Below are 25819 nucleotides of genomic sequence, written 5' to 3' on the forward strand. Positions count from 1 at the left end.
TTGAACGCTTGATTCTTGGTCAAAGAGGTTTCTCTGACTCTGTGATTAATACTATGTTACAGGTTCGTAAATCTGTATCTCGAGAGATATATTATAGAGTCTGGAAGACTTATATTTCTTGGTGTCTTTCTCATCATTTTTCTTGGCATTCTTTTAGAATACCGAGAATTTTACAGTTTCTTCAGGATGGTTTAGATAAGGGTTTGTCCGCAAGTTCTTTGAAAGGACAAATCTCTGCTCTTTCTGTTCTTTTTCACAGAAAGATTGCTATTCTTCCTGATATTCATTGTTTTGTACAAGCTTTGGTTTGTATAAAACCTGTTATTAAGTCAATTTCTCCTCCTTGGAGTTTGAATTTGGTTCTGGGAGCTCTTCAAGCTCCTCCGTTTGAACCTATGCATTCATTGGACATTAAATTACTTTCTTGGAAAGTTTTGTTCCTTTTGGCCATCTCTTCTGCCAGAAGAGTTTCTGAATTATCTGCTCTTTCTTGTGAGTCTCCTTTTCTGATTTTTCATCAGGATAAGGCGGTGTTGCGAACTTCTTTTGAATTTTTACCTAAAGTTGTGAATTCCAACAACATTAGTAGAGAAATTGGGGTTCATTCATTATGTCCTAATCCTAAGAATTCTAAGGAGAAATCGTTGCATTCTTTGGATGTTGTTAGAGCTTTGAAATATTATGTTGAAGCTACGAAATCTTTCCGTAAGACTTCTAGTTTATTTGTTATCTTTTCCGGTTCTAGAAAAGGCCAGAAAGCTTCTGCCATTTCTTTGGCATCTTGGTTGAAATCTTTAATTCATCTTGCCTATGTTGAGTCGGGTAAAACTCCGCCTCAAAGAATTACAGCTCATTCTACTAGGTCAGTTTCTACTTCCTGGGCGTTTAGGAATGAAGCTTCGGTTGACCAGATTTGCAAAGCAGCAACTTGGTCCTCTTTGCATACTTTTACTAAATTCTACCATTTTGATGTATTTTCTTCTTCTGAAGCAGTTTTTGGTAGAAAAGTACTTCAGGCAGCGGTTTCAGTTTGAATCTTCTGCTTATGTTTTTCGTTAAACTTTATTTTTGGGTGTGGATTATTTTCAGCAGGAATTGGCTGTCTTTATTTTATCCCTCCCTCTCTAGTGACTCTTGTGTGGAAAGATCCACATCTTGGGTAGTCATTATCCCATACGTCACTAGCTCATGGACTCTTGCTAATTACATGAAAGAAAACATAATTTATGTAAGAACTTACCTGATAAATTAATTTCTTTCATATTAGCAAGAGTCCATGAGGCCCGCCCTTTTTTTGTGGTGGTTATGATTTTTGTATAAAGCACAATTATTCCAATTCCTTATTTTATATGCTTTCGCACTTTTTTATCACCCCACTTCTTGGCTATTCGTTAAACTGAATTGTGGGTGTGGTGAGGGGTGTATTTGTAGGCATTTTGAGGTTTGGGAAACTTTGCCCCTCCTGGTAGGAATGTGTATCCCATACGTCACTAGCTCATGGACTCTTGCTAATATGAAAGAAATGAATTTATCAGGTAAGTTCTTACATAAATTATGTTTTTTAAGCAGACGTTTCATCTGGGGGAATGGGAACTCCATCCGGAGGTCTTTGCCACCCTGATTCTCAGATGGGGCAGTCCGGAGCTGGATCTCATGGCATCTCGTCAGAATGCCAAGCTCCCGAGATACGGATCCAGGTCCAGGGATCCTCAGGCCGAACTCATAGATGCCTTGGCAGTGCCTTGGTCGTTCAACCTAGCTTATGTGTTTCCACCGTTTGCTCTCCTTCCCTGAGTGATTGCTCGGATCAAACAGGAGAGGGCTTCAGTGATTCTCATCGCTCCTGCATGGCCTCGCAGGACTTGGTATGCCGATCTGGTGGACATGTCCTCTCTGCCACCGTGGAAGCTTCCATTGAGGCAGGACCTTCTCATTCAGGGACCCTTCCATCATCCAAATCTAATTTCTCTACAGCTGACTGCTTGGAGATTGAACGCTTGATTTCTTTCATGTAATTAGCAAGAGTCCATGAGCTAGTGACGTATGGGATACACATTCCTACCAGGAGGGGCAAAGTTTCCCAAACCTCAAAATGCCTACAAATACACCCCTCACCACACCCACAATTCAGTTTTACAAACTTGCCTCCGATGGAGGTGGTGAAGTAAGTTTGTGCTAGATTCTACGTTGATATGCGCTCCGCAGCAAGTTGGAGCCCGGTTTTCCTCTCAGCGTGCAGTGAATGTCAGAGGGATGTGAGGAGAGTATTGCCTATTTGAATGCAGTGATCTCCTTCTACGGGGTCTATTTCATAGGTTCTCTGTTATCGGTCGTAGAGATTCATCTCTTACCTCCCTTTTCAGATCGACGATATACTCTTATATATACCATTACCTCTGCTGATTCTCGTTTCAGTACTGGTTTGGCTTTCTACAAACATGTAGATGAGTGTCCTGGGGTAAGTAAATCTTATTTTCTGTGACACTCTAAGCTATGGTTGGGCACTTTGTTTATAAAGTTCTAAATATATGTATTCAAACATTTATTTGCCTTGACTCAGAATGTTCAACTTTCCTTATTTTCAGACAGTCAGTTTCATATTTGGGATAATGCATTTGATTTAATCATTTTTTCTTACCTTCAAAAATTTGACTCTTCCCTGTGGGCTGTTAGGCTCGCGGGGGCTGAAAATGCTTCATTTTATTGCGTCATTCTTGGCGCGGACTTTTTTGGCGCAAAAAATTTGTTTCCGTTTCCGGCGTCATACGTGTCGCCGGAAGTTGCGTCATTTTTTGACGTTATTTTGCGCCAAAAATGTCGGCGTTCCGGATGTGGCGTCATTTTGGCGCCAAAAAGCATTTAGGCGCCAAATAATGTGGGCGTCTTATTGGCGCGAAAAATATGGGCGTCGCTTTTGTCTCCACATTATTTAAGTCTCATTTTTCATTGCTTCGGGTTGCTAGAAGCTTGTTCTTTGGCATTTTATCCCATTCCTGAAACTGTCATTTAAGGAATTTGATCAATTTTGCTTTATATATATGTTGTTTTTTCTCTTACATATTGCAAGATGTCTCACGTTGCATCTGAGTCAGAAGATACTACAGGAAAATCGCTGTCTAGTGCTGGATCTACCAAAGCTAAGTGTATCTGCTGTAAACTTTTGGTAGCTATTCCTCCAGCTGTTGTTTGTATTGATTGTCATGACAAACTTGTTAAAGCAGATAATATTTCCTTTAGTAAAGTACCATTGCCTGTTGCAGTTCCTTCAACATCTAAGGTGCAGAATGTTCCTGATAATATAAGAGATTTTGTTTCTGAATCCATAAAGAAGGCTATGTCTGTTATTTCTCCTTCTAGTAAACGTAAAAAATCTTTTAAAACTTCTCTCCCTACAGATGAATTTTTAAATGAACATCATCATTCTGATTCTGATGACTCTTCTGGTTCAGAGGATTCTGTCTCAGAGGTTGATGCTGATAAATCTTCATATTTATTTAAAATGGAATTTATTCGTTCTTTACTTAAAGAAGTACTAATTGCTTTAGAAATAGAGGATTCTGGTCCTCTTGATACTAATTCTAAACGTTTGGATAAGGTATTTAAAGCTCCTGTGGTTATTCCAGAAGTTTTTCCTGTTCCTAATGCTATTTCTGCAGTAATTTCCAAAGAATGGGATAAATTGGGTAATTCATTTACTCCTTCTAAACGTTTTAAGCGATTATATCCTGTGCCGTCTGACAGATTAGAATTTTGGGACAAAATCCCTAAAGTTGATGGGGCTATTTCTACCCTTGCTAAACGTACTACTATTCCTACGTCAGATGGTACTTCGTTTAAGGATCCTTTAGATAGGAAAATTGAATCCTTTCTAAGAAAAGCTTATCTGTGTTCAGGTAATCTTCTTAGACCTGCTATATCTTTGGCTGATGTTGCTGCAGCTTCAACTTTCTGGTTGGAAACTTTAGCGCAACAAGTAACACATCATGATTCTCATGATATTATTATTCTTCTACAGCATGCTAATAATTTTATCTGTGATGCCATTTTTGATATTATCAGAGTTGATGTCAGGTTTATGTCTCTAGCTATTTTAGCTAGAAGAGCTTTATGGCTTAAAACTTGGAATGCTGATATGGCTTCTAAATCAACTTTACTTTCCATTTCTTTCCAGGGTAACAAATTATTTGGTTCTCAGTTGGATTCCATTATTTCAACTGTTACTGGTGGGAAAGGAACTTTTTTACCACAGGATAAAAAATCTAAAGGTAAAAGCAGGGCTAATAATCGTTTTCGTTCCTTTCATTTCAACAAAGAACAAAAGCCTGATCCTTCATCCTCAGGAGCAGTTTCAGTTTGGAAACCATCTCCAGTCTGGAATAAATCCAAGCCAGCTAGAAAGGCAAAGCCTGCTTCTAAGTCCACATGAAGGTGCGGCCCTCATTCCAGCCCAGCTGGTAGGGGGCAGGTTACGTTTTTTCAAGGAAATTTGGATCAATTCTGTTCACAATCTTTGGATTCAGAGCATTGTTTCAGAAGGGTACAGAATTGGTTTCAAGATGAGACCTCCTGCAAAGAGATTTTTTCTTTCCCGTGTCCCAGTAAATCCAGTAAAAGCTCAAGCATTTCTGAAATGTGTTTCAGATCTAGAGTTGACTGGAGTAATTATGCCAGTTCCAGTTCCGGAACAGGGGATGGGGTTTTATTCAAATCTCTTCATTGTACCAAAGAAGGAGAATTCCTTCAGACCAGTTCTGGATCTAAAAATATTGAATCGTTATGTAAGAATACCAACGTTCAAGATGGTAACTGTAAGGACTATCTTGCCTTTTGTTCAGCAAGGGAATTATATGTCCACAATAGATTTACAGGATGCATATCTGCATATTCCGATTCATCCAGATCATTATCAGTTCCTGAGATTCTCTTTTCTGGACAAGCATTACCAGTTTGTGGCTCTGCCGTTTGGCCTAGCTACAGCTCCAAGAATTTTTACAAAGGTTCTCGGTGCCCTTCTGTCTGTAATCAGAGAACAGGGTATTGTGGTATTTCCTTATTTGGACGATATCTTGGTACTTGCTCAGTCTTTACATTTAGCAGAATCTCATACGAATCGACTTGTGTTGTTTCTTCAAGATCATGGTTGGAGGATCAATTTACCAAAAAGTTCTTTGATTCCTCAGACAAGGGTAACCTTTCTGGGTTTCCAGATGGATTCAGTGTCCATGACTCTGTCTTTAACAGACAAGAGACGTCTAAAATTGATTGCAGCTTGTCGAAACCTTCAGTCACAATCATTCCCTTTGGTAGCCTTATGCATGGAAATTCTAGGTCTTATGACTGCTGCATCGGACGCGATCCCCTTTGCTCGTTTTCACATGCGACCTCTTCAGCTCTGTATGCTGAAGCAATGGTGCAAGGATTACACAAAGATATCTCAATTAATATCTTTAAAACCGATTGTTCGACACTCTCTAACATGGTGGACAGATCACCATCGTTTAATTCAGGGGGCTTCTTTTGTGCTTCCGACCTGGACTGTAATTTCAACAGATGCAAGTCTCACAGGTTGGGGAGCTGTGTGGGGATCTCTGACGGCACAAGGAGCTTGGGAATCTCAGGAGGTGAGATTACCGATCAATATTTTGGAACTCCGTGCAATTTTCAGAGCTCTTCAGTTTTGGCCTCTTCTGAAGAGAGAATCGTTCATTTGTTTTCAAACAGACAATGTCACAACTGTGGCATACATCAATCATCAAGGAGGGACTCACAGTCCTCTGGCTATGAAAGAAGTATCTCGAATTTTGGTTTGGGCGGAATCCAGCTCCTGTCTAATCTCTGCGGTTCATATCCCAGGTATAGACAATTGGGAAGCGGATTATCTCAGTCGCCAAACGTTGCATCCGGGCGAATGGTCTCTTCACCCAGAGGTATTTCTTCAGATTGTTCAAATGTGGGAACTTCCAGAAATAGATCTGATGGCATCCCATCTAAACAAGAAACTTCCCAGGTATCTGTCCAGATCCCGGGATCCTCAGGCGGAGGCAGTGGATGCATTATCACTTCCTTGGAAGTATCATCCTGCCTATATCTTTCCGCCTCTAGTTCTTCTTCCAAGAGTAATCTCCAAGATTCTGAAGGAATGCTCGTTTGTTCTGCTGGTAGCTCCGGCATGGCCTCACAGGTTTTGGTATGCGGATCTTGTCCGGATGGCCTCTTGCCAACCGTGGACTCTTCCGTTAAGACCAGACCTTCTGTCACAAGGTCCTTTTTTCCATCAGGATCTGAAATCCTTAAATTTAAAGGTATGGAGATTGAACGCTTGATTCTTGGTCAAAGAGGTTTCTCTGACTCTGTGATTAATACTATGTTACAGGTTCGTAAATCTGTATCTCGAGAGATATATTATAGAGTCTGGAAGACTTATATTTCTTGGTGTCTTTCTCATCATTTTTCTTGGCATTCTTTTAGAATACCGAGAATTTTACAGTTTCTTCAGGATGGTTTAGATAAGGGTTTGTCCGCAAGTTCTTTGAAAGGACAAATCTCTGCTCTTTCTGTTCTTTTTCACAGAAAGATTGCTATTCTTCCTGATATTCATTGTTTTGTACAAGCTTTGGTTTGTATAAAACCTGTTATTAAGTCAATTTCTCCTCCTTGGAGTTTGAATTTGGTTCTGGGAGCTCTTCAAGCTCCTCCGTTTGAACCTATGCATTCATTGGACATTAAATTACTTTCTTGGAAAGTTTTGTTCCTTTTGGCCATCTCTTCTGCCAGAAGAGTTTCTGAATTATCTGCTCTTTCTTGTGAGTCTCCTTTTCTGATTTTTCATCAGGATAAGGCGGTGTTGCGAACTTCTTTTGAATTTTTACCTAAAGTTGTGAATTCCAACAACATTAGTAGAGAAATTGGGGTTCATTCATTATGTCCTAATCCTAAGAATTCTAAGGAGAAATCGTTGCATTCTTTGGATGTTGTTAGAGCTTTGAAATATTATGTTGAAGCTACGAAATCTTTCCGTAAGACTTCTAGTTTATTTGTTATCTTTTCCGGTTCTAGAAAAGGCCAGAAAGCTTCTGCCATTTCTTTGGCATCTTGGTTGAAATCTTTAATTCATCTTGCCTATGTTGAGTCGGGTAAAACTCCGCCTCAAAGAATTACAGCTCATTCTACTAGGTCAGTTTCTACTTCCTGGGCGTTTAGGAATGAAGCTTCGGTTGACCAGATTTGCAAAGCAGCAACTTGGTCCTCTTTGCATACTTTTACTAAATTCTACCATTTTGATGTATTTTCTTCTTCTGAAGCAGTTTTTGGTAGAAAAGTACTTCAGGCAGCGGTTTCAGTTTGAATCTTCTGCTTATGTTTTTCGTTAAACTTTATTTTTGGGTGTGGATTATTTTCAGCAGGAATTGGCTGTCTTTATTTTATCCCTCCCTCTCTAGTGACTCTTGTGTGGAAAGATCCACATCTTGGGTAGTCATTATCCCATACGTCACTAGCTCATGGACTCTTGCTAATTACATGAAAGAAAACATAATTTATGTAAGAACTTACCTGATAAATTAATTTCTTTCATATTAGCAAGAGTCCATGAGGCCCGCCCTTTTTTTGTGGTGGTTATGATTTTTTGTATAAAGCACAATTATTCCAATTCCTTATTTTATATGCTTTCGCACTTTTTTATCACCCCACTTCTTGGCTATTCGTTAAACTGAATTGTGGGTGTGGTGAGGGGTGTATTTGTAGGCATTTTGAGGTTTGGGAAACTTTGCCCCTCCTGGTAGGAATGTGTATCCCATACGTCACTAGCTCATGGACTCTTGCTAATATGAAAGAAATGAATTTATCAGGTAAGTTCTTACATAAATTATGTTTTTTAAGCAGACGTTTCATCCGGGGGAATGGGAACTCCATCCGGAGGTCTTTGCCACCCTGATTCTCAGATGGGGCAGTCCGGAGCTGGATCTCATGGCATCTCGTCAGAATGCCAAGCTCCCGAGATACGGATCCAGGTCCAGGGATCCTCAGGCCGAACTCATAGATGCCTTGGCAGTGCCTTGGTCGTTCAACCTAGCTTATGTGTTTCCACCGTTTGCTCTCCTTCCCTGAGTGATTGCTCGGATCAAACAGGAGAGGGCTTCAGTGATTCTCATCGCTCCTGCATGGCCTCGCAGGACTTGGTATGCCGATCTGGTGGACATGTCCTCTCTGCCACCGTGGAAGCTTCCATTGAGGCAGGACCTTCTCATTCAGGGACCCTTCCATCATCCAAATCTAATTTCTCTACAGCTGACTGCTTGGAGATTGAACGCTTGATTTCTTTCATGTAATTAGCAAGAGTCCATGAGCTAGTGACGTATGGGATACACATTCCTACCAGGAGGGGCAAAGTTTCCCAAACCTCAAAATGCCTACAAATACACCCCTCACCACACCCACAATTCAGTTTTACAAACTTTGCCTCCGATGGAGGTGGTGAAGTAAGTTTGTGCTAGATTCTACGTTGATATGCGCTCCGCAGCAAGTTGGAGCCCGGTTTTCCTCTCAGCGTGCAGTGAATGTCAGAGGGATGTGAGGAGAGTATTGCCTATTTGAATGCAGTGATCTCCTTCTACGGGGTCTATTTCATAGGTTCTCTGTTATCGGTCGTAGAGATTCATCTCTTACCTCCCTTTTCAGATCGACGATATACTCTTATATATACCATTACCTCTGCTGATTCTCGTTTCAGTACTGGTTTGGCTTTCTACAAACATGTAGATGAGTGTCCTGGGGTAAGTAAATCTTATTTTCTGTGACACTCTAAGCTATGGTTGGGCACTTTGTTTATAAAGTTCTAAATATATGTATTCAAACATTTATTTGCCTTGACTCAGAATGTTCAACTTTCCTTATTTTCAGACAGTCAGTTTCATATTTGGGATAATGCATTTGATTTAATCATTTTTTCTTACCTTCAAAAATTTGACTCTTCCCTGTGGGCTGTTAGGCTCGCGGGGGCTGAAAATGCTTCATTTTATTGCGTCATTCTTGGCGCGGACTTTTTTGGCGCAAAAAATTTGTTTCCGTTTCCGGCGTCATACGTGTCGCCGGAAGTTGCGTCATTTTTTGACGTTATTTTGCGCCAAAAATGTCGGCGTTCCGGATGTGGCGTCATTTTGGCGCCAAAAAGCATTTAGGCGCCAAATAATGTGGGCGTCTTATTGGCGCGAAAAATATGGGCGTCGCTTTTGTCTCCACATTATTTAAGTCTCATTTTTCATTGCTTCGGGTTGCTAGAAGCTTGTTCTTTGGCATTTTATCCCATTCCTGAAACTGTCATTTAAGGAATTTGATCAATTTTGCTTTATATATATGTTGTTTTTTCTCTTACATATTGCAAGATGTCTCACGTTGCATCTGAGTCAGAAGATACTACAGGAAAATCGCTGTCTAGTGCTGGATCTACCAAAGCTAAGTGTATCTGCTGTAAACTTTTGGTAGCTATTCCTCCAGCTGTTGTTTGTATTGATTGTCATGACAAACTTGTTAAAGCAGATAATATTTCCTTTAGTAAAGTACCATTGCCTGTTGCAGTTCCTTCAACATCTAAGGTGCAGAATGTTCCTGATAATATAAGAGATTTTGTTTCTGAATCCATAAAGAAGGCTATGTCTGTTATTTCTCCTTCTAGTAAACGTAAAAAATCTTTTAAAACTTCTCTCCCTACAGATGAATTTTTAAATGAACATCATCATTCTGATTCTGATGACTCTTCTGGTTCAGAGGATTCTGTCTCAGAGGTTGATGCTGATAAATCTTCATATTTATTTAAAATGGAATTTATTCGTTCTTTACTTAAAGAAGTACTAATTGCTTTAGAAATAGAGGATTCTGGTCCTCTTGATACTAATTCTAAACGTTTGGATAAGGTATTTAAAGCTCCTGTGGTTATTCCAGAAGTTTTTTCCTGTTCCTAATGCTATTTCTGCAGTAATTTCCAAAGAATGGGATAAATTGGGTAATTCATTTACTCCTTCTAAACGTTTTAAAGCGATTATATCCTGTGCCGTCTGACAGATTAGAATTTTGGGACAAAATCCCTAAAGTTGATGGGGCTATTTCTACCCTTGCTAAACGTACTACTATTCCTACGTCAGATGGTACTTCGTTTAAGGATCCTTTAGATAGGAAAATTGAATCCTTTCTAAGAAAAGCTTATCTGTGTTCAGGTAATCTTCTTAGACCTGCTATATCTTTGGCTGATGTTGCTGCAGCTTCAACTTTCTGGTTGGAAACTTTAGCGCAACAAGTAACACATCATGATTCTCATGATATTATTATTCTTCTACAGCATGCTAATAATTTTATCTGTGATGCCATTTTTGATATTATCAGAGTTGATGTCAGGTTTATGTCTCTAGCTATTTTAGCTAGAAGAGCTTTATGGCTTAAAACTTGGAATGCTGATATGGCTTCTAAATCAACTTTACTTTCCATTTCTTTCCAGGGTAACAAATTATTTGGTTCTCAGTTGGATTCCATTATTTCAACTGTTACTGGTGGGAAAGGAACTTTTTTACCACAGGATAAAAAATCTAAAGGTAAAAGCAGGGCTAATAATCGTTTTCGTTCCTTTCATTTCAACAAAGAACAAAAGCCTGATCCTTCATCCTCAGGAGCAGTTTCAGTTTGGAAACCATCTCCAGTCTGGAATAAATCCAAGCCAGCTAGAAAGGCAAAGCCTGCTTCTAAGTCCACATGAAGGTGCGGCCCTCATTCCAGCCCAGCTGGTAGGGGGCAGGTTACGTTTTTTCAAGGAAATTTGGATCAATTCTGTTCACAATCTTTGGATTCAGAGCATTGTTTCAGAAGGGTACAGAATTGGTTTCAAGATGAGACCTCCTGCAAAGAGATTTTTTCTTTCCCGTGTCCCAGTAAATCCAGTAAAAGCTCAAGCATTTCTGAAATGTGTTTCAGATCTAGAGTTGACTGGAGTAATTATGCCAGTTCCAGTTCCGGAACAGGGGATGGGGTTTTATTCAAATCTCTTCATTGTACCAAAGAAGGAGAATTCCTTCAGACCAGTTCTGGATCTAAAAATATTGAATCGTTATGTAAGAATACCAACGTTCAAGATGGTAACTGTAAGGACTATCTTGCCTTTTGTTCAGCAAGGGAATTATATGTCCACAATAGATTTACAGGATGCATATCTGCATATTCCGATTCATCCAGATCATTATCAGTTCCTGAGATTCTCTTTTCTGGACAAGCATTACCAGTTTGTGGCTCTGCCGTTTGGCCTAGCTACAGCTCCAAGAATTTTTACAAAGGTTCTCGGTGCCCTTCTGTCTGTAATCAGAGAACAGGGTATTGTGGTATTTCCTTATTTGGACGATATCTTGGTACTTGCTCAGTCTTTACATTTAGCAGAATCTCATACGAATCGACTTGTGTTGTTTCTTCAAGATCATGGTTGGAGGATCAATTTACCAAAAAGTTCTTTGATTCCTCAGACAAGGGTAACCTTTCTGGGTTTCCAGATGGATTCAGTGTCCATGACTCTGTCTTTAACAGACAAGAGACGTCTAAAATTGATTGCAGCTTGTCGAAACCTTCAGTCACAATCATTCCCTTCGGTAGCCTTATGCATGGAAATTCTAGGTCTTATGACTGCTGCATCGGACGCGATCCCCTTTGCTCGTTTTCACATGCGACCTCTTCAGCTCTGTATGCTGAAGCAATGGTGCAAGGATTACACAAAGATATCTCAATTAATATCTTTAAAACCGATTGTTCGACACTCTCTAACATGGTGGACAGATCACCATCGTTTAATTCAGGGGGCTTCTTTTGTGCTTCCGACCTGGACTGTAATTTCAACAGATGCAAGTCTCACAGGTTGGGGAGCTGTGTGGGGATCTCTGACGGCACAAGGAGCTTGGGAATCTCAGGAGGTGAGATTACCGATCAATATTTTGGAACTCCGTGCAATTTTCAGAGCTCTTCAGTTTTGGCCTCTTCTGAAGAGAGAATCGTTCATTTGTTTTCAAACAGACAATGTCACAACTGTGGCATACATCAATCATCAAGGAGGGACTCACAGTCCTCTGGCTATGAAAGAAGTATCTCGAATTTTGGTTTGGGCGGAATCCAGCTCCTGTCTAATCTCTGCGGTTCATATCCCAGGTATAGACAATTGGGAAGCGGATTATCTCAGTCGCCAAACGTTGCATCCGGGCGAATGGTCTCTTCACCCAGAGGTATTTCTTCAGATTGTTCAAATGTGGGAACTTCCAGAAATAGATCTGATGGCATCCCATCTAAACAAGAAACTTCCCAGGTATCTGTCCAGATCCCGGGATCCTCAGGCGGAGGCAGTGGATGCATTATCACTTCCTTGGAAGTATCATCCTGCCTATATCTTTCCGCCTCTAGTTCTTCTTCCAAGAGTAATCTCCAAGATTCTGAAGGAATGCTCGTTTGTTCTGCTGGTAGCTCCGGCATGGCCTCACAGGTTTTGGTATGCGGATCTTGTCCGGATGGCCTCTTGCCAACCGTGGACTCTTCCGTTAAGACCAGACCTTCTGTCACAAGGTCCTTTTTTCCATCAGGATCTGAAATCCTTAAATTTAAAGGTATGGAGATTGAACGCTTGATTCTTGGTCAAAGAGGTTTCTCTGACTCTGTGATTAATACTATGTTACAGGTTCGTAAATCTGTATCTCGAGAGATATATTATAGAGTCTGGAAGACTTATATTTCTTGGTGTCTTTCTCATCATTTTTCTTGGCATTCTTTTAGAATACCGAGAATTTTACAGTTTCTTCAGGATGGTTTAGATAAGGGTTTGTCCGCAAGTTCTTTGAAAGGACAAATCTCTGCTCTTTCTGTTCTTTTTCACAGAAAGATTGCTATTCTTCCTGATATTCATTGTTTTGTACAAGCTTTGGTTTGTATAAAACCTGTTATTAAGTCAATTTCTCCTCCTTGGAGTTTGAATTTGGTTCTGGGAGCTCTTCAAGCTCCTCCGTTTGAACCTATGCATTCATTGGACATTAAATTACTTTCTTGGAAAGTTTTGTTCCTTTTGGCCATCTCTTCTGCCAGAAGAGTTTCTGAATTATCTGCTCTTTCTTGTGAGTCTCCTTTTCTGATTTTTCATCAGGATAAGGCGGTGTTGCGAACTTCTTTTGAATTTTTACCTAAAGTTGTGAATTCCAACAACATTAGTAGAGAAATTGGGGTTCATTCATTATGTCCTAATCCTAAGAATTCTAAGGAGAAATCGTTGCATTCTTTGGATGTTGTTAGAGCTTTGAAATATTATGTTGAAGCTACGAAATCTTTCCGTAAGACTTCTAGTTTATTTGTTATCTTTTCCGGTTCTAGAAAAGGCCAGAAAGCTTCTGCCATTTCTTTGGCATCTTGGTTGAAATCTTTAATTCATCTTGCCTATGTTGAGTCGGGTAAAACTCCGCCTCAAAGAATTACAGCTCATTCTACTAGGTCAGTTTCTACTTCCTGGGCGTTTAGGAATGAAGCTTCGGTTGACCAGATTTGCAAAGCAGCAACTTGGTCCTCTTTGCATACTTTTACTAAATTCTACCATTTTGATGTATTTTCTTCTTCTGAAGCAGTTTTTGGTAGAAAAGTACTTCAGGCAGCGGTTTCAGTTTGAATCTTCTGCTTATGTTTTTCGTTAAACTTTATTTTTGGGTGTGGATTATTTTCAGCAGGAATTGGCTGTCTTTATTTTATCCCTCCCTCTCTAGTGACTCTTGTGTGGAAAGATCCACATCTTGGGTAGTCATTATCCCATACGTCACTAGCTCATGGACTCTTGCTAATTACATGAAAGAAAACATAATTTATGTAAGAACTTACCTGATAAATTAATTTCTTTCATATTAGCAAGAGTCCATGAGGCCCGCCCTTTTTTTGTGGTGGTTATGATTTTTGTATAAAGCACAATTATTCCAATTCCTTATTTTATATGCTTTCGCACTTTTTTATCACCCCACTTCTTGGCTATTCGTTAAACTGAATTGTGGGTGTGGTGAGGGGTGTATTTGTAGGCATTTTGAGGTTTGGGAAACTTTGCCCCTCCTGGTAGGAATGTGTATCCCATACGTCACTAGCTCATGGACTCTTGCTAATATGAAAGAAATGAATTTATCAGGTAAGTTCTTACATAAATTATGTTTTTATCTAAGTGAGGGTTCTCTGATTCGGTCATTGATACTTTGATTCAGGCACGTAAGCCTGTTACTAGAAAAATTTACCATAAGCTATGGCGTAAATATCTTTATTGGTGCGAATCCAAGGGCTTCTCATGGAGTAAGATTAGGACTTTATCTTTCCTCCAAGGATTAGAGAAAGGGTTGTCGGATAGTTCCTTAAAGGGACAGATTTCTGCTCTATCTATTTTGCTACACAAACGTCTGGCAGATGTTCCGGATGTTCAATCTGTTTGTCAGGCTCTGACTAGAATCAGGCCTGTGTTTAGACCTATTGCTCCGCCTTGGAGTTTGAATTTTGTTCTTCATGTTCTTCAAGGGGTTCCGTTTGAACCTATGCATTCCATAGATATTAAGTTGATATCTTGGAAAGTTTTATTTTTGGTTGCTATTTCTTCTGCTCGCAGAGTTTCTGAGCTTTCAGCATTACAATGTGATTCTCCTTATCTTATTTTTCATTCCGATAAGGTAGTGTTGCGTACTAAACCTGGTTTTCTTACTAAAGTTGTTTCTAACAAGAATATTAATCAGGAAATTGTTGTTCCTTCATTGTGTCCTAATCCTCCTACTAAGAAGGAGCGTCTGTTACATAATTTGGACGTAGTCTGTGCCCTGAAGTTCTACTTGCAGGCGACTAAGGAATTTCGTCAATCATCTTCATTGTTTGTTGTCTTTTCTGGGAAACGTAGGGGTCAGAAAGCTATGGTTACCTCTCTTTCTTTTTGGCTGAGGAGTATCATCCGTTTTGCATATGAGACTGCTGGACAGCAGCCTCCTGAACGAATTACAGCTCATTCCACTAGGGCTGGGGCTTCCTCATGGGCATTTTAAAATGATGCTTCTGTTGAACAGATTTGCAAGGCTGCAACTTTGTCGTCTCTTCACACTTTTTCCAAATTTTCCAAATTTGATACCTTTGTCTCGTCCGAGGCTATTTTTGGGAGAAAGGTTCTTCAAGCAGTGGTGCCTTCCGTTTAGATCCCTGTCTTGTCCCTCCCTTTCATCCGTGTCCTATAGCTTTGGTATTGTATCCCACAAGTAAAGATGAAATCCGTGGACTCGTCATATCTTGTAAAAGAAAAGGAAATTTATGCTTACCTGATAAATTTATTTATTTTACGATATGACGAGTCCACGGCCCACCCTGTCATTTTCTAAGACAGGTATTTATGTTTTGTTAAACTTCAGTCACCTCTGCACCTTGGCTTTTCCTTTCTCTTCCTTCGGTCGAATGACTGGAGTGGGAGGGAAGGGAGGAGCTATATATACAGCTCTGCTGTGGTGCTCTTTGCCTCCTCCTACTGACCAGGAGGCAATATCCCATAAGTAAGGATGAAATCCATGGACTCGTCATATCGTAAAATAAATAAATTTATAAGGTAAGCATAAATTTCCTTTTATTTCTTGACACGGTGAGTCCATGGCCCGCCCTGTATTTTCAGACAGTTTATTTTTCTATAAACCTCAGGCACCTCTGCACCTTATATTACTTCCTTTCCCTTTGGTCAAATGACTGGGGATTGTAGGTAGGGGAGTGGTATTTAAAGGGACAGTCAAGTCCAAAAAAAACTTTCATGATTCAAATAGCATAAACAACAACAAATCCAGCGAGCCTCATAGAAAAAGCAGTGGTACATTTATTCTTTAAAATTCCAGGATAAAATACACTCAAAAAATCAGGGGTGAAAAAAAACACATAAATAAGAAAAATATGCCATTACTCAATAGCAGCCAGTCGGTCTTACGCGTTTCGGCTGGTAGGTAGCCTTATTCATAGACCATACAGACTGTTAGATTTGCACCCTTAAATGGGCTGGTCCATTAAGTGTTAAGGGTGTACAGCTGTTGAGTAAAGCACACTTGATTAAAGTAATAATGGCATAGACATTCAGACAATTTATATGAATACTGATGTTAAACATACTGTTTGAAAGGATATGTATATATTCAGCTTAAAAAATAAGTATTAAATAGATGAATACTTTGTAATAAAGGAAAAGGGACATCTGTGACAACAATTTGTGACAGTCAACTCTTATGATTCTATTTCAGTCTACATTATTACTATCTGATCAAAGTAAATAAGTCTAGCATAACTTTGTCTCCATTGTTTTTAAATTGCAGCCGCTCATATATACACATGTTGATGTAAACTAATACATTACTATTAGTAGGGATGCTATGAATACAATAACCAATTCTATCGCATACTGCAATCTCTCATGCATTATGTACATTATCTTAGACTTCTAGAGGGCTATTGTAAACAACCTGGCTACAAATTAATTATTTATGTTGCCAATGGTTTATGATGTCACCAACTGCATTAAAGCCCTTTGGGCGTCTTGTTTGCAGGGTGAAAATCCAAAAAGCCTCTCTATGTAGTAATTTCTGTACTCTATCCCCTCCCCTAGGGGTATGTGTAATGCTTTCTATGACCTGCCATCTAAAACTGGTTACTGATTTATTGTGCTGATAAATAAAATGATGCACCAATTCTGACACATCTATGTTCTTGTCTATGTTGTTGAGATGCTCCCTAATACGTGAGCGTGCTTCACATGTGGAGCACCCCACGTATTGTTTATTACATTGTATACACTCAACCAGATAGATGACATATTTAGTGCGGCAATTCGTGCAGCTTGATGAGAGAAATACTCTCTGTGTGATCTTAGACTGGAATCTATCTGTTACGTTAGCATGACTACAGGATATGCAATTTAGAAAGTGACATTTAAAGTGTCCCTTAATTAGTAACCAACTACTACCAGTGGTTATTGGTTTTCTTAGTGAACTTGGAGCTACAAAATTGCCTATTGTTCGACCCTTCCTGGATATGCAATTAACACCTTCTTTTGCCACATCTTGTAAACTATCCTCCCCTGCTAGTACAGGTAAATGTTTTTTAATTATCTGACAGATTTCTCCAAATTGGGAACTGTAGTTGGTAATGAATTTCGGTTTATTACTATCAAACTTGGCATTTGGGTTATCTTGTCTCACACAGAGAGTATTTCTCTCATCAAGCTGCACAAATTGCCGCACTAAATATGTAATCTATCTGGTTGAGTGTATACAATGTAATAAACAATACTTGGGGTGCTCCACACGTGAAGCACGCTCACGTATTAGGGAGCATCTTAACAACATAGACAAGAACATAGATGTGTCAGATTTGGTGCATCATTTTATTTATCAGCACAATAAATCAGTAACCAGTTTTAGATGGCAGGTCATAGAAAGCATTACACATACCCCTAGGGGAGGGGATAGAGAACAGAAATTACTACATAGAGAGGCTTTTTGGATTTTCACCGTGCAAACAAGACGCCCAAAGGGCTTTAATGTAGTTGGTGACATCATAAACCATTGGCAACATAAATAATTAATTTGTAGCCAGGTTGTTTACAATAGCCCTCTAGAAGTCTAAGATAATGTACATAATGCATGAGAGATTGCAGTATGCGATAGAATTGGTTATTGTATTCATAGCATCCCTACTAATAGTAATGTATTAGTGTACATCAACATGTGTATATATGAGCGGCTGCAATTTAAAAACAATGGAGACAAAGTTATGCTAGACTTATTTACTTTGATCAGATAGTAATAATGCAGACTGAAATACAATCATAAGAGTTGACTGTCACAAATTGTTGTCACAGATGTCCCTTTTCCTTTATTACAAAGTATTCATCTATTTAATACTTATTTTTTAAGCTGAATATATACATTTCCTTTCAAACAGTATGTTTAACATCAGTATTCATATAAATTGTCTGAATGTCTATGCCATTATTACTTTAATCAAGTGTGCTTTACTCAACAGCTGTACACCCTTAACACTTAATGGACCAGCCCATTTAAGGGTGCAAATCTAACAGTCTGTATGGTCTATGAATAAGGCTACCTTCCAGCTGAAATGCGTAAGACCGACTGGCTGCTGTTGAGTAATGGCATATTTTTCTGATTTATGTGGTTTTTTTTCACCCCTGATTTTTTGAGTGTTTTTTATCCTGGAATTTTAAATAATAAACGTACCACTGCTTTTTCTATGAGGCTTGCTGGATTTGTCGTTGTTTTTGGAAGTTGTGTGCTGTTTTCGGCTTGAGCTTCAAGTAAGTGGGAGAGCAACCCGGTCCGGGGTTGCGCACAGTACCGACGTCATTGTGAGTGGACACGAGTGCAGCATGCTAGACGGCACACGTATAGCGATCAGAGCCGCATGAAGTGGCATCCTCGGTGGAGACGGGGTTGCAACTGATCGCCGACAGAAGCACATTTAAGGATTTGAAACAGACACAGACGGGTTGCAGCGGACTGGCCTGGTTCCAGACTTACCGACGATTGGTGAGAATTTATTGCTGCTGTATCTTGGCTTAGAGATTTATACCTGTGTTGGCACTCAATCTATCCGGAAAGTGCACTTGTCTATCATATGTAATCTACACTCGGTGTTTACAACTACATATAACGACTTCGTTTATAATACAACCACTACTTTGAGTCCAATAACAGAGAGACTTTTTTGATATATGATTCAAATAGGGCAAGTAATTTTAAACAACTTTCCAATTTACTTTTATCACCAATTTTGCTTTGTTCTCTTGGTATTCTTAGTTGAAAGCTAAACCTAGGAGGTTCATATGCTAATTTCTTAGACCTTGAAGGCAGCCTCTAATCTAAATGCATTTTGACAGTTTTTCACCACTAGAGGGCGTTACTTCATGTGTTTCATATAGATAACATTGAGCTCATGCACGTGAATTTACCGAGGAGTGAGCACTGATTGGCTAAAATGCAAGTCTGTCAAAAGAACAAAATAAGGGGGCAGTCTGCAGAGGCTTAGATACAAGGTAATTAAAGAGGTAAAATGTGTATTATTATAACTGTGTTGGTTATGCTAAACTGGGGAATGGGTAATTAAGCGATTATCTATCTTTTAAAACAACAAAAATTCTGGTGTTGACTGTCCCTTTAACAGCTTTGCTGTGGTGCTATTTGCTTCCTCCTGCTGGTCAGGAGTGATATTCCCAACAGTAATTATGATGATCCATGGACTCACTGTGTCAAGAAATAAATACATTTATCAAGTAAGCATACATTTTGTTTTTCCTAGTTTTAATTTTGTTTATATAAAACATTTGCTTTATGGATAAAAAGTACATTTGTTTCTATTTGGTCTCTGAGTATGTCTGCTACTTGCAGCATGATTTTGCAGTGGGTTTTGGGAAAGCATATACTGAATAATACAGAAGTCTGTTTTTATTTACTTGGTGTACATGATTATACCTCTTCACAATCAGATGATGTCAGAGTTTTAAATATTGAATATTTTATAACAATAAAAATGAATCCTCCTCTCACAGTACTGTATTTTCTAACAGATGAATCCTCAGACAAAAAGAAGATTGGAAAATCCAACACTAAAACACGTTCCAAGAATACAGAAGATAACACTGTGTCAAAGACGGAAAAGGAAGATTCAGAAGGCAGCTCACCTGCTAATATTGTACAAAATGAGAAAAAAAAGAGTGCTTTCCCAACTATAGACAAACCATATCCTTGCCTTGAGTGTGAAAAGACTTTTAGTAAAAGATCAAAACTTGTTGAACACCAGAGAAGTCATACAGGAGAGAAGCCATTTATTTGCATTGAATGTGGCAACTGCTTTCGTCTGAAATCATTACTTGACGTGCACCGCAGGACTCACACTGGAGAGAAGCCGTATGTTTGCCTTGTGTGCGGAAGAGGTTTCTCTCAGAGGTCCAATCTGATTAAACACCACAGAACCCATACAGGAGACAAACCATACGCTTGTCAGAAATGTGGAAAAACTTTCCGTACAGGATCACAACTAATTACACACCACAAAACACATACACGGGAAAAGTGTTATATATGCCAGATCTGCGGCAAAGGCTTTTCTTACAAGTCTTGTCTGAGATCACACCAGAGAACTCACACAGGAGAGAGGCCACATGTATGTCAGAAGTGTGGCAGGAGATTCTCTAGTAGATCAAATTTACTTGTGCATGATCGTACCCACACTGGGGAGAAGGCATATATTTGTCCAAAGTGTGGGAAAAACTTCTCACAAAGGTCAAGTCTAGTTAAACACTATATGATTCACACAGATGAGAAGCCGTATATTTGTGAGGAATGTGGCAAAGGCTTCTCTGATAGGTCAGATCATATTAAACATATAAAAACACATTTAAAAGAGAAGCCACATGCTTGTCCTGACTGTGGCAAATGTTTTGCTGCAAAATCAGGATTTGTAAAACATTACAGAATACACACAGGTGAGAGGCCGTATGTTTGTCAGCATTGCGGGAAAAGTTTCACTCAAAGTCCACATCTGGCCAAACACCAAAGGACTCATGAAGTAAGGAAATGAGATGTGCTATGGTAATTAGGCAATACTTGCCTTAGCAGACAGAAGAAGGGTCACGGTTTATAGAATCCATGTTTACCCTGGGTATTTGACATGGGATTTATATATGGATTACATTAGTTCATTCATGGCAGGTCTCTGGCATGGGAAGATTTCTTTGCCTGTTGGAGAGACAGCGCTTTATACTGAACTCTCTAAAAAACAGATAGCAAAACCCACCTCAGCATTGTATCAGCAATGTATTATTTATATTCATGTCTATTCAAAGAGAAGAACACAGCATTGTTATAGATAAGCTTAAGCCACTCTTTACTGTTACCAGTTAGGAAATCTAATTCGGATGAGTATATTTTCACTTTCTACTGACATCGTATACTATTGGGTAGTTGGTTCTTAGAAAAAATAGTTTCTCCAAAGTCTCCTAGCTCCTCTTTTTCCTCCATATCATCAACTTTTCTTTCTTTCTTCATTTTGTCACAAACTAAACAAAATTGTGTTTGAAGTGTTTAACTTTCAAAATAATTCAGTAGTTTTTATTATGAAAGGATGCAGCTATACTTGGTACCTCTTCATGACATTGCAGAACTATGGATATGGTCAATACACCGAATGTCATTAGTAGTCAGGTGGTTGACATTGTATTCAGCAGATAACATGTTAAATCTCTAAACAAAAACACAGATGGTTTATAAAGTTGGAATAATTCCACTATGGCTTATGTTTTACGATTATTCCAGTGGTGCTTTGTGCGGGCACCTTGGTCTTCCGTACATATGGTTACTAGTTTCTTTGCTTCACCTCAAGAAGCTCTGCAAATGATTTTTTGTAGGTTTTGTTTCCTTTTTACACTGTAAATGTTTCATATTTATACACAGCTTCTTGTACTTCTGGTTTATATGTAATAGACAGGTTTTAAGATGTTTATTCAGAATTACTTCATGCAAAGCCAATTTATGATTAAGTCTTTTTTCCCTATATTTATCTTACAAATAGTTCCTATTTTTGCTCTATGTAACATTGCTGTTACTTATGGACTTGTTAAAGCCGTCATCAGGCTAATTATGGCGGTGTTCTCTCCAGGACCTGTCTAATGGGCACACCACCTGGCTGATTTTACTGACCACCCTACTGAAATGTGAGCCAATGTTAAAGGGACAGGCTACTTGACATTTTTTATTGTTTAAAAAGATAGACAACTCCTCTACTTCTCATTCCCCAGCTTTGAACAACCAACATTTTTATATTAATATACTTTATAATGTCTAAACATTATGTGCTAGTTCATGTGTGCCATATAGATAACATTGTGCTTACTCCTGTTAAAATATTTGTGAGTCAGCACTGATTAGCTTAATAGCACTGAAATAAGGGTCAGTCTGCAGAGGCTTAGATACAGGGTAATCACAGAGGTAAAAAGTGTATTAATATAACTGAGATAAGGGGCAGTCTGCAGAGGGTTAGATACAAGGTAATCACAGAGGTAAAAAGTGTATTAATATAACTGAGATAAGGGGCAGTCTGCAGAGGATTAGATACAGGGTAATCACAGAGGTAAAATGTATATTAATATAACTGAGATAAGGGGCAGTCTGCAGAGGGTTAGATACAAGGTAATCACAGAGGTAAAAGTGTATTTATATAACAGTGTTGGTTGTGCAAGACGGAGGAATGGGTAATAAAGGGATTATCTATCTTTTTAAACAATCACATTTTTCAAGTAGACTGTCCATTTAAGCTAAAATGAGCTACTATTAATTTGATTTCAATGTTTATTGCACAAATTATCATTAAATTAATTTGTTAAATTATGCAATTAATGTGTTCTATGTATAGTTTATGTAACATTTATAAATAACAAAAAATGCTATAATACACATTACACGTCCCCCACACGACTATCCAATTTATAAAACATTCTGCAGTGCTGTATGTTGCCACTTTTATTATGAAGATATTGATTTATCATAAGTATACAATACTGATATGTTTATTGCATAGGAAGTAATTTCCTAGCTACTTTCTACAAACTTTGAAATAGAGGGAAGTGGTACGCCCATAATAAAATCAGTTATTTTACATTTATGTCATGATGAAACTTACTGTCTTAGATTATTGTAAAACCTAGTGCTAGTTATCCTTTAATTATTTTTAGTGCTTTTTTATGGTTTGAAGAATTTTTAGGACTTGGGAAGATTTAAATATTTTAAATGTGTTTAAGCAGAATACCTGCTTGCAACTTCTTATGAAGGTTAGAAGCAGAATACTTGTTTTCAACTTCCTACAAAGATCAGGTGCAGAATACCTACTTGCAATCTCCTACAAAGATCAGGTGCAGAATACCTGCTTGCAATCTCCTACAAAGATCAGGTGCAGAATACCTACTTGCAATCTCCTACAAAGATCAGATGCAGAATATCTGCTTGCAATCTCCTACAAAGATCAGATGCAGAATACCTGCTTGCAATCTCCTACAAAGATCAGGTGCAGAATACCTGCTTGCAATCTCCTACAAAGATCAGATGCAGAATACCTGCTTGCAATCTCCTACAAAGATCAGGTGCAGAATACCTGCTTGCAAACTCCTACAAAGATCAGGTGCAGAATACCTGCTTGCAATCTCCTACAAAGATCAGATGCAGAATATCTGCTTGCAATCTCCTACAAAGATCGGGTGCAGAATACCTGCTTGCAATCTCCTACAAAGATCAGATGCAGAATACCTGCTTGCAATCTCCTACAAAGATCAGATGCAGAATACCTGCTTGCAATCTCCTACAAAGATCGGGTGCAGAATATCTGCTTGCAATCTCCTACAAAGATCAGAAGCAGAATACCTGCTTGCAACTTCCTACAAAGATCAGGTGCAGAATACCTGCTTGCAACTTCCTACAAAGATCAGATGCAGAATACCTGCTTGCAATCTCCTACAAAGATCAGGTGCAGAATACCTGATTGCAACTTCCTACAAAGATCAAATGCAGAATACCTGCTTGCAATCTCCTACAAAGATCAGGTGCAGAATACCTGCTTGCAACTTCCTACAAAGATCAGATGCAGAATACCTGCTTGCAACTTCCTACAAAGATCAGATGCAGAATACCTGCTTGCAATCTCCTACAAAGATCAGATGCAGAATACCTGCTTGCAATCTCCTACAAAGATCAGATGCAGAATACCTGCTTGCAATCTCCTACAAAGATCAGGTGCAGAATACCTGCTTTCAACTAACTACAAAGATCAGATGCAGAATACCTGCTTGCAACTTCCTACAAAGATCAGATGCAGAATACCTGCTTGCAATCTCCTACAAAGATCAGATGCAGAATACCTGCTTGCAATCTCCTACAAAGATCAGGTGCAGAATACCTGCTTTCAACTAACTACAAAGAGCAGATGCAGAATACCTGCTTGCAACTTCCTGCAAATATCAGGTGCAGAATATCTACTTGCAACCGTCTACAAAGAGCAGATGCAGAATATCTGCTTGCAACCTCCTATGAAGATCAGAAGCAGAATATCTGCTTGCAACCTCCTATGAAGATCTATAAAATGACATTTGTTTACACAATACTTTTGTTTTTAATTGTAGTGTATATCATGTAATAAAGCTCTTAAAACATTCTGGTTTTTTTTACCTTATTAAAATGACATTATGTGTTTAATAGTGCACCACATGTCTAGGCTATGGTGGCTGCACAAAATTTAAGCTATTTCAGCTTTAGACTGCTACATTTGTTTTTGTGATTTAAAAGATATAGACAAGATGTTAAACAGAAACCTTTTTTTTTTTTCCTTTCTCAAAGAGCTTTATTGAAGTGTTAATTTTACAAACATCTCAAGTGCGCATCTGGGTTTACATTGTTTACCCGTACAATATACAGAATATCAAATGTTAAATAAATTCAGGACTGATGCCCAATTGGGTCCATGTTTACGTTGTAAGGCAAGTCCAGATAAGTGCAATAGTGAAATAAACCTTGTTAGTGTCTTTCCGCCAGATATAGCTCTACATTTTCTAATTTTCCCTTTTCTTGTAGAGAAAACATTGTATATATTTCAATCAAAAGCATTTTAACAGATTATCAAAATTTAAAAACAAGAAATATCTTTGGTTAACATCAACTTGTTAGGTTTAGTTATACAAAAAGAAAGAGGTATTCAGGACATTCATCCAGTTTGGGGTAAGCGTGCCCCTATTTAGTGGTTGGGGAAGGGAGGGACCTGTAGCATGCCTTGTGTCTATTGTCATAAACTCCAGTGATCTTGTTATAGACTATGATGGTGTGTCTGCTAACGCGTTACTAAAAGTTGGTTCTTGGTTAGGATTCAGCCTCTAATACTAAGAAGGGAATCGGCTGGCAGAGACATTTTTCAATTATCTTTGTTTGCGTTCCAGCGCATTGTCATATATTCGTGCTTTTCTAATTTACCTGCCCTGAGAAAAACAGAAACCTTTTTAAGACCTAAAATAAGTTATGTAAGGAAAGGAATAGTTTCCCCCAGGAGCATTCACCAATAAAGAAAAAGCTATTCCCTGTTTAAAGGAATGTGCAGAAACACTAGAATGAAGGGGGGGGGGGGTGAGTGCTACCTAAGGAAATCTATGGAAGTGTCAGGAGGTCATTTAGCAGCAGCACTTGTTAATGAAGAGCTAACAAGTATACACACTGGGGGGGGGGTGAGTGCTACGTAAGGAAACCTATGGAAGTGTCAGGAGGTCATTTAGCAGCAGCACTTGTTAATGAAGAGCTAACAAGTATACACACGGGGGGGGGGTTGGTGAGTGCTATGTAAGGAAACCTATGGAAGTGTCAGGAGGTCATTTAGCAGCAGCACTTGTTAATGAAGAGCTAACAAGAATACACACTGGGGGGGGGTTGGTGAGTGCTACATAAGGAAACCTATGGAAGTGTCAGGAGGTCATTTAGCAGCAGCACTTGTTAATGAAGAGCTCACAAGTATACACACTGGGGGGGGGGGGTGGTGAGTGCTACGTAAGGAAACCTATGGAAGTGTCAGGAGGTCATTTAGCAGCAGCACTTGTTAATGAAGAGCTAACAAGTATACACACTGTGGGGGGGGTTGGTGAGTGCTACGTAAGGAAACCTATGGAAGTGTCAGGTCATTTAGCAGCAGCACTTGTTAATGAAGAGCTAACAAGTATACACACGGGGGGTGGTGGTGAGTGCTACGTAAGGAA

At 39.0% G+C, this 25819-nt stretch overlaps 1 protein-coding gene across 1 annotated transcript; it reads left to right on the forward strand.

The window, feature by feature from the left end:
* Positions 1–19431: 19431 nt before the first annotated feature.
* On the forward strand, positions 19432–24239 carry LOC128643461 (histone-lysine N-methyltransferase PRDM9-like). Its single transcript, XM_053696310.1, has one exon. It carries the CDS (start codon positions 19432–19434, stop codon positions 20620–20622), a length of 1191 nt encoding a protein of 396 aa, XP_053552285.1. The 3' UTR covers positions 20623–24239.
* The last annotated feature ends 1580 nt before the right edge of the window (positions 24240–25819 follow it).

The sequence above is a fragment of the Bombina bombina genome, unplaced genomic scaffold, assembly GCF_027579735.1.
Source record: "Bombina bombina isolate aBomBom1 unplaced genomic scaffold, aBomBom1.pri scaffold_1581, whole genome shotgun sequence".
Taxonomy (NCBI): Eukaryota; Metazoa; Chordata; class Amphibia; order Anura; family Bombinatoridae; genus Bombina; species Bombina bombina.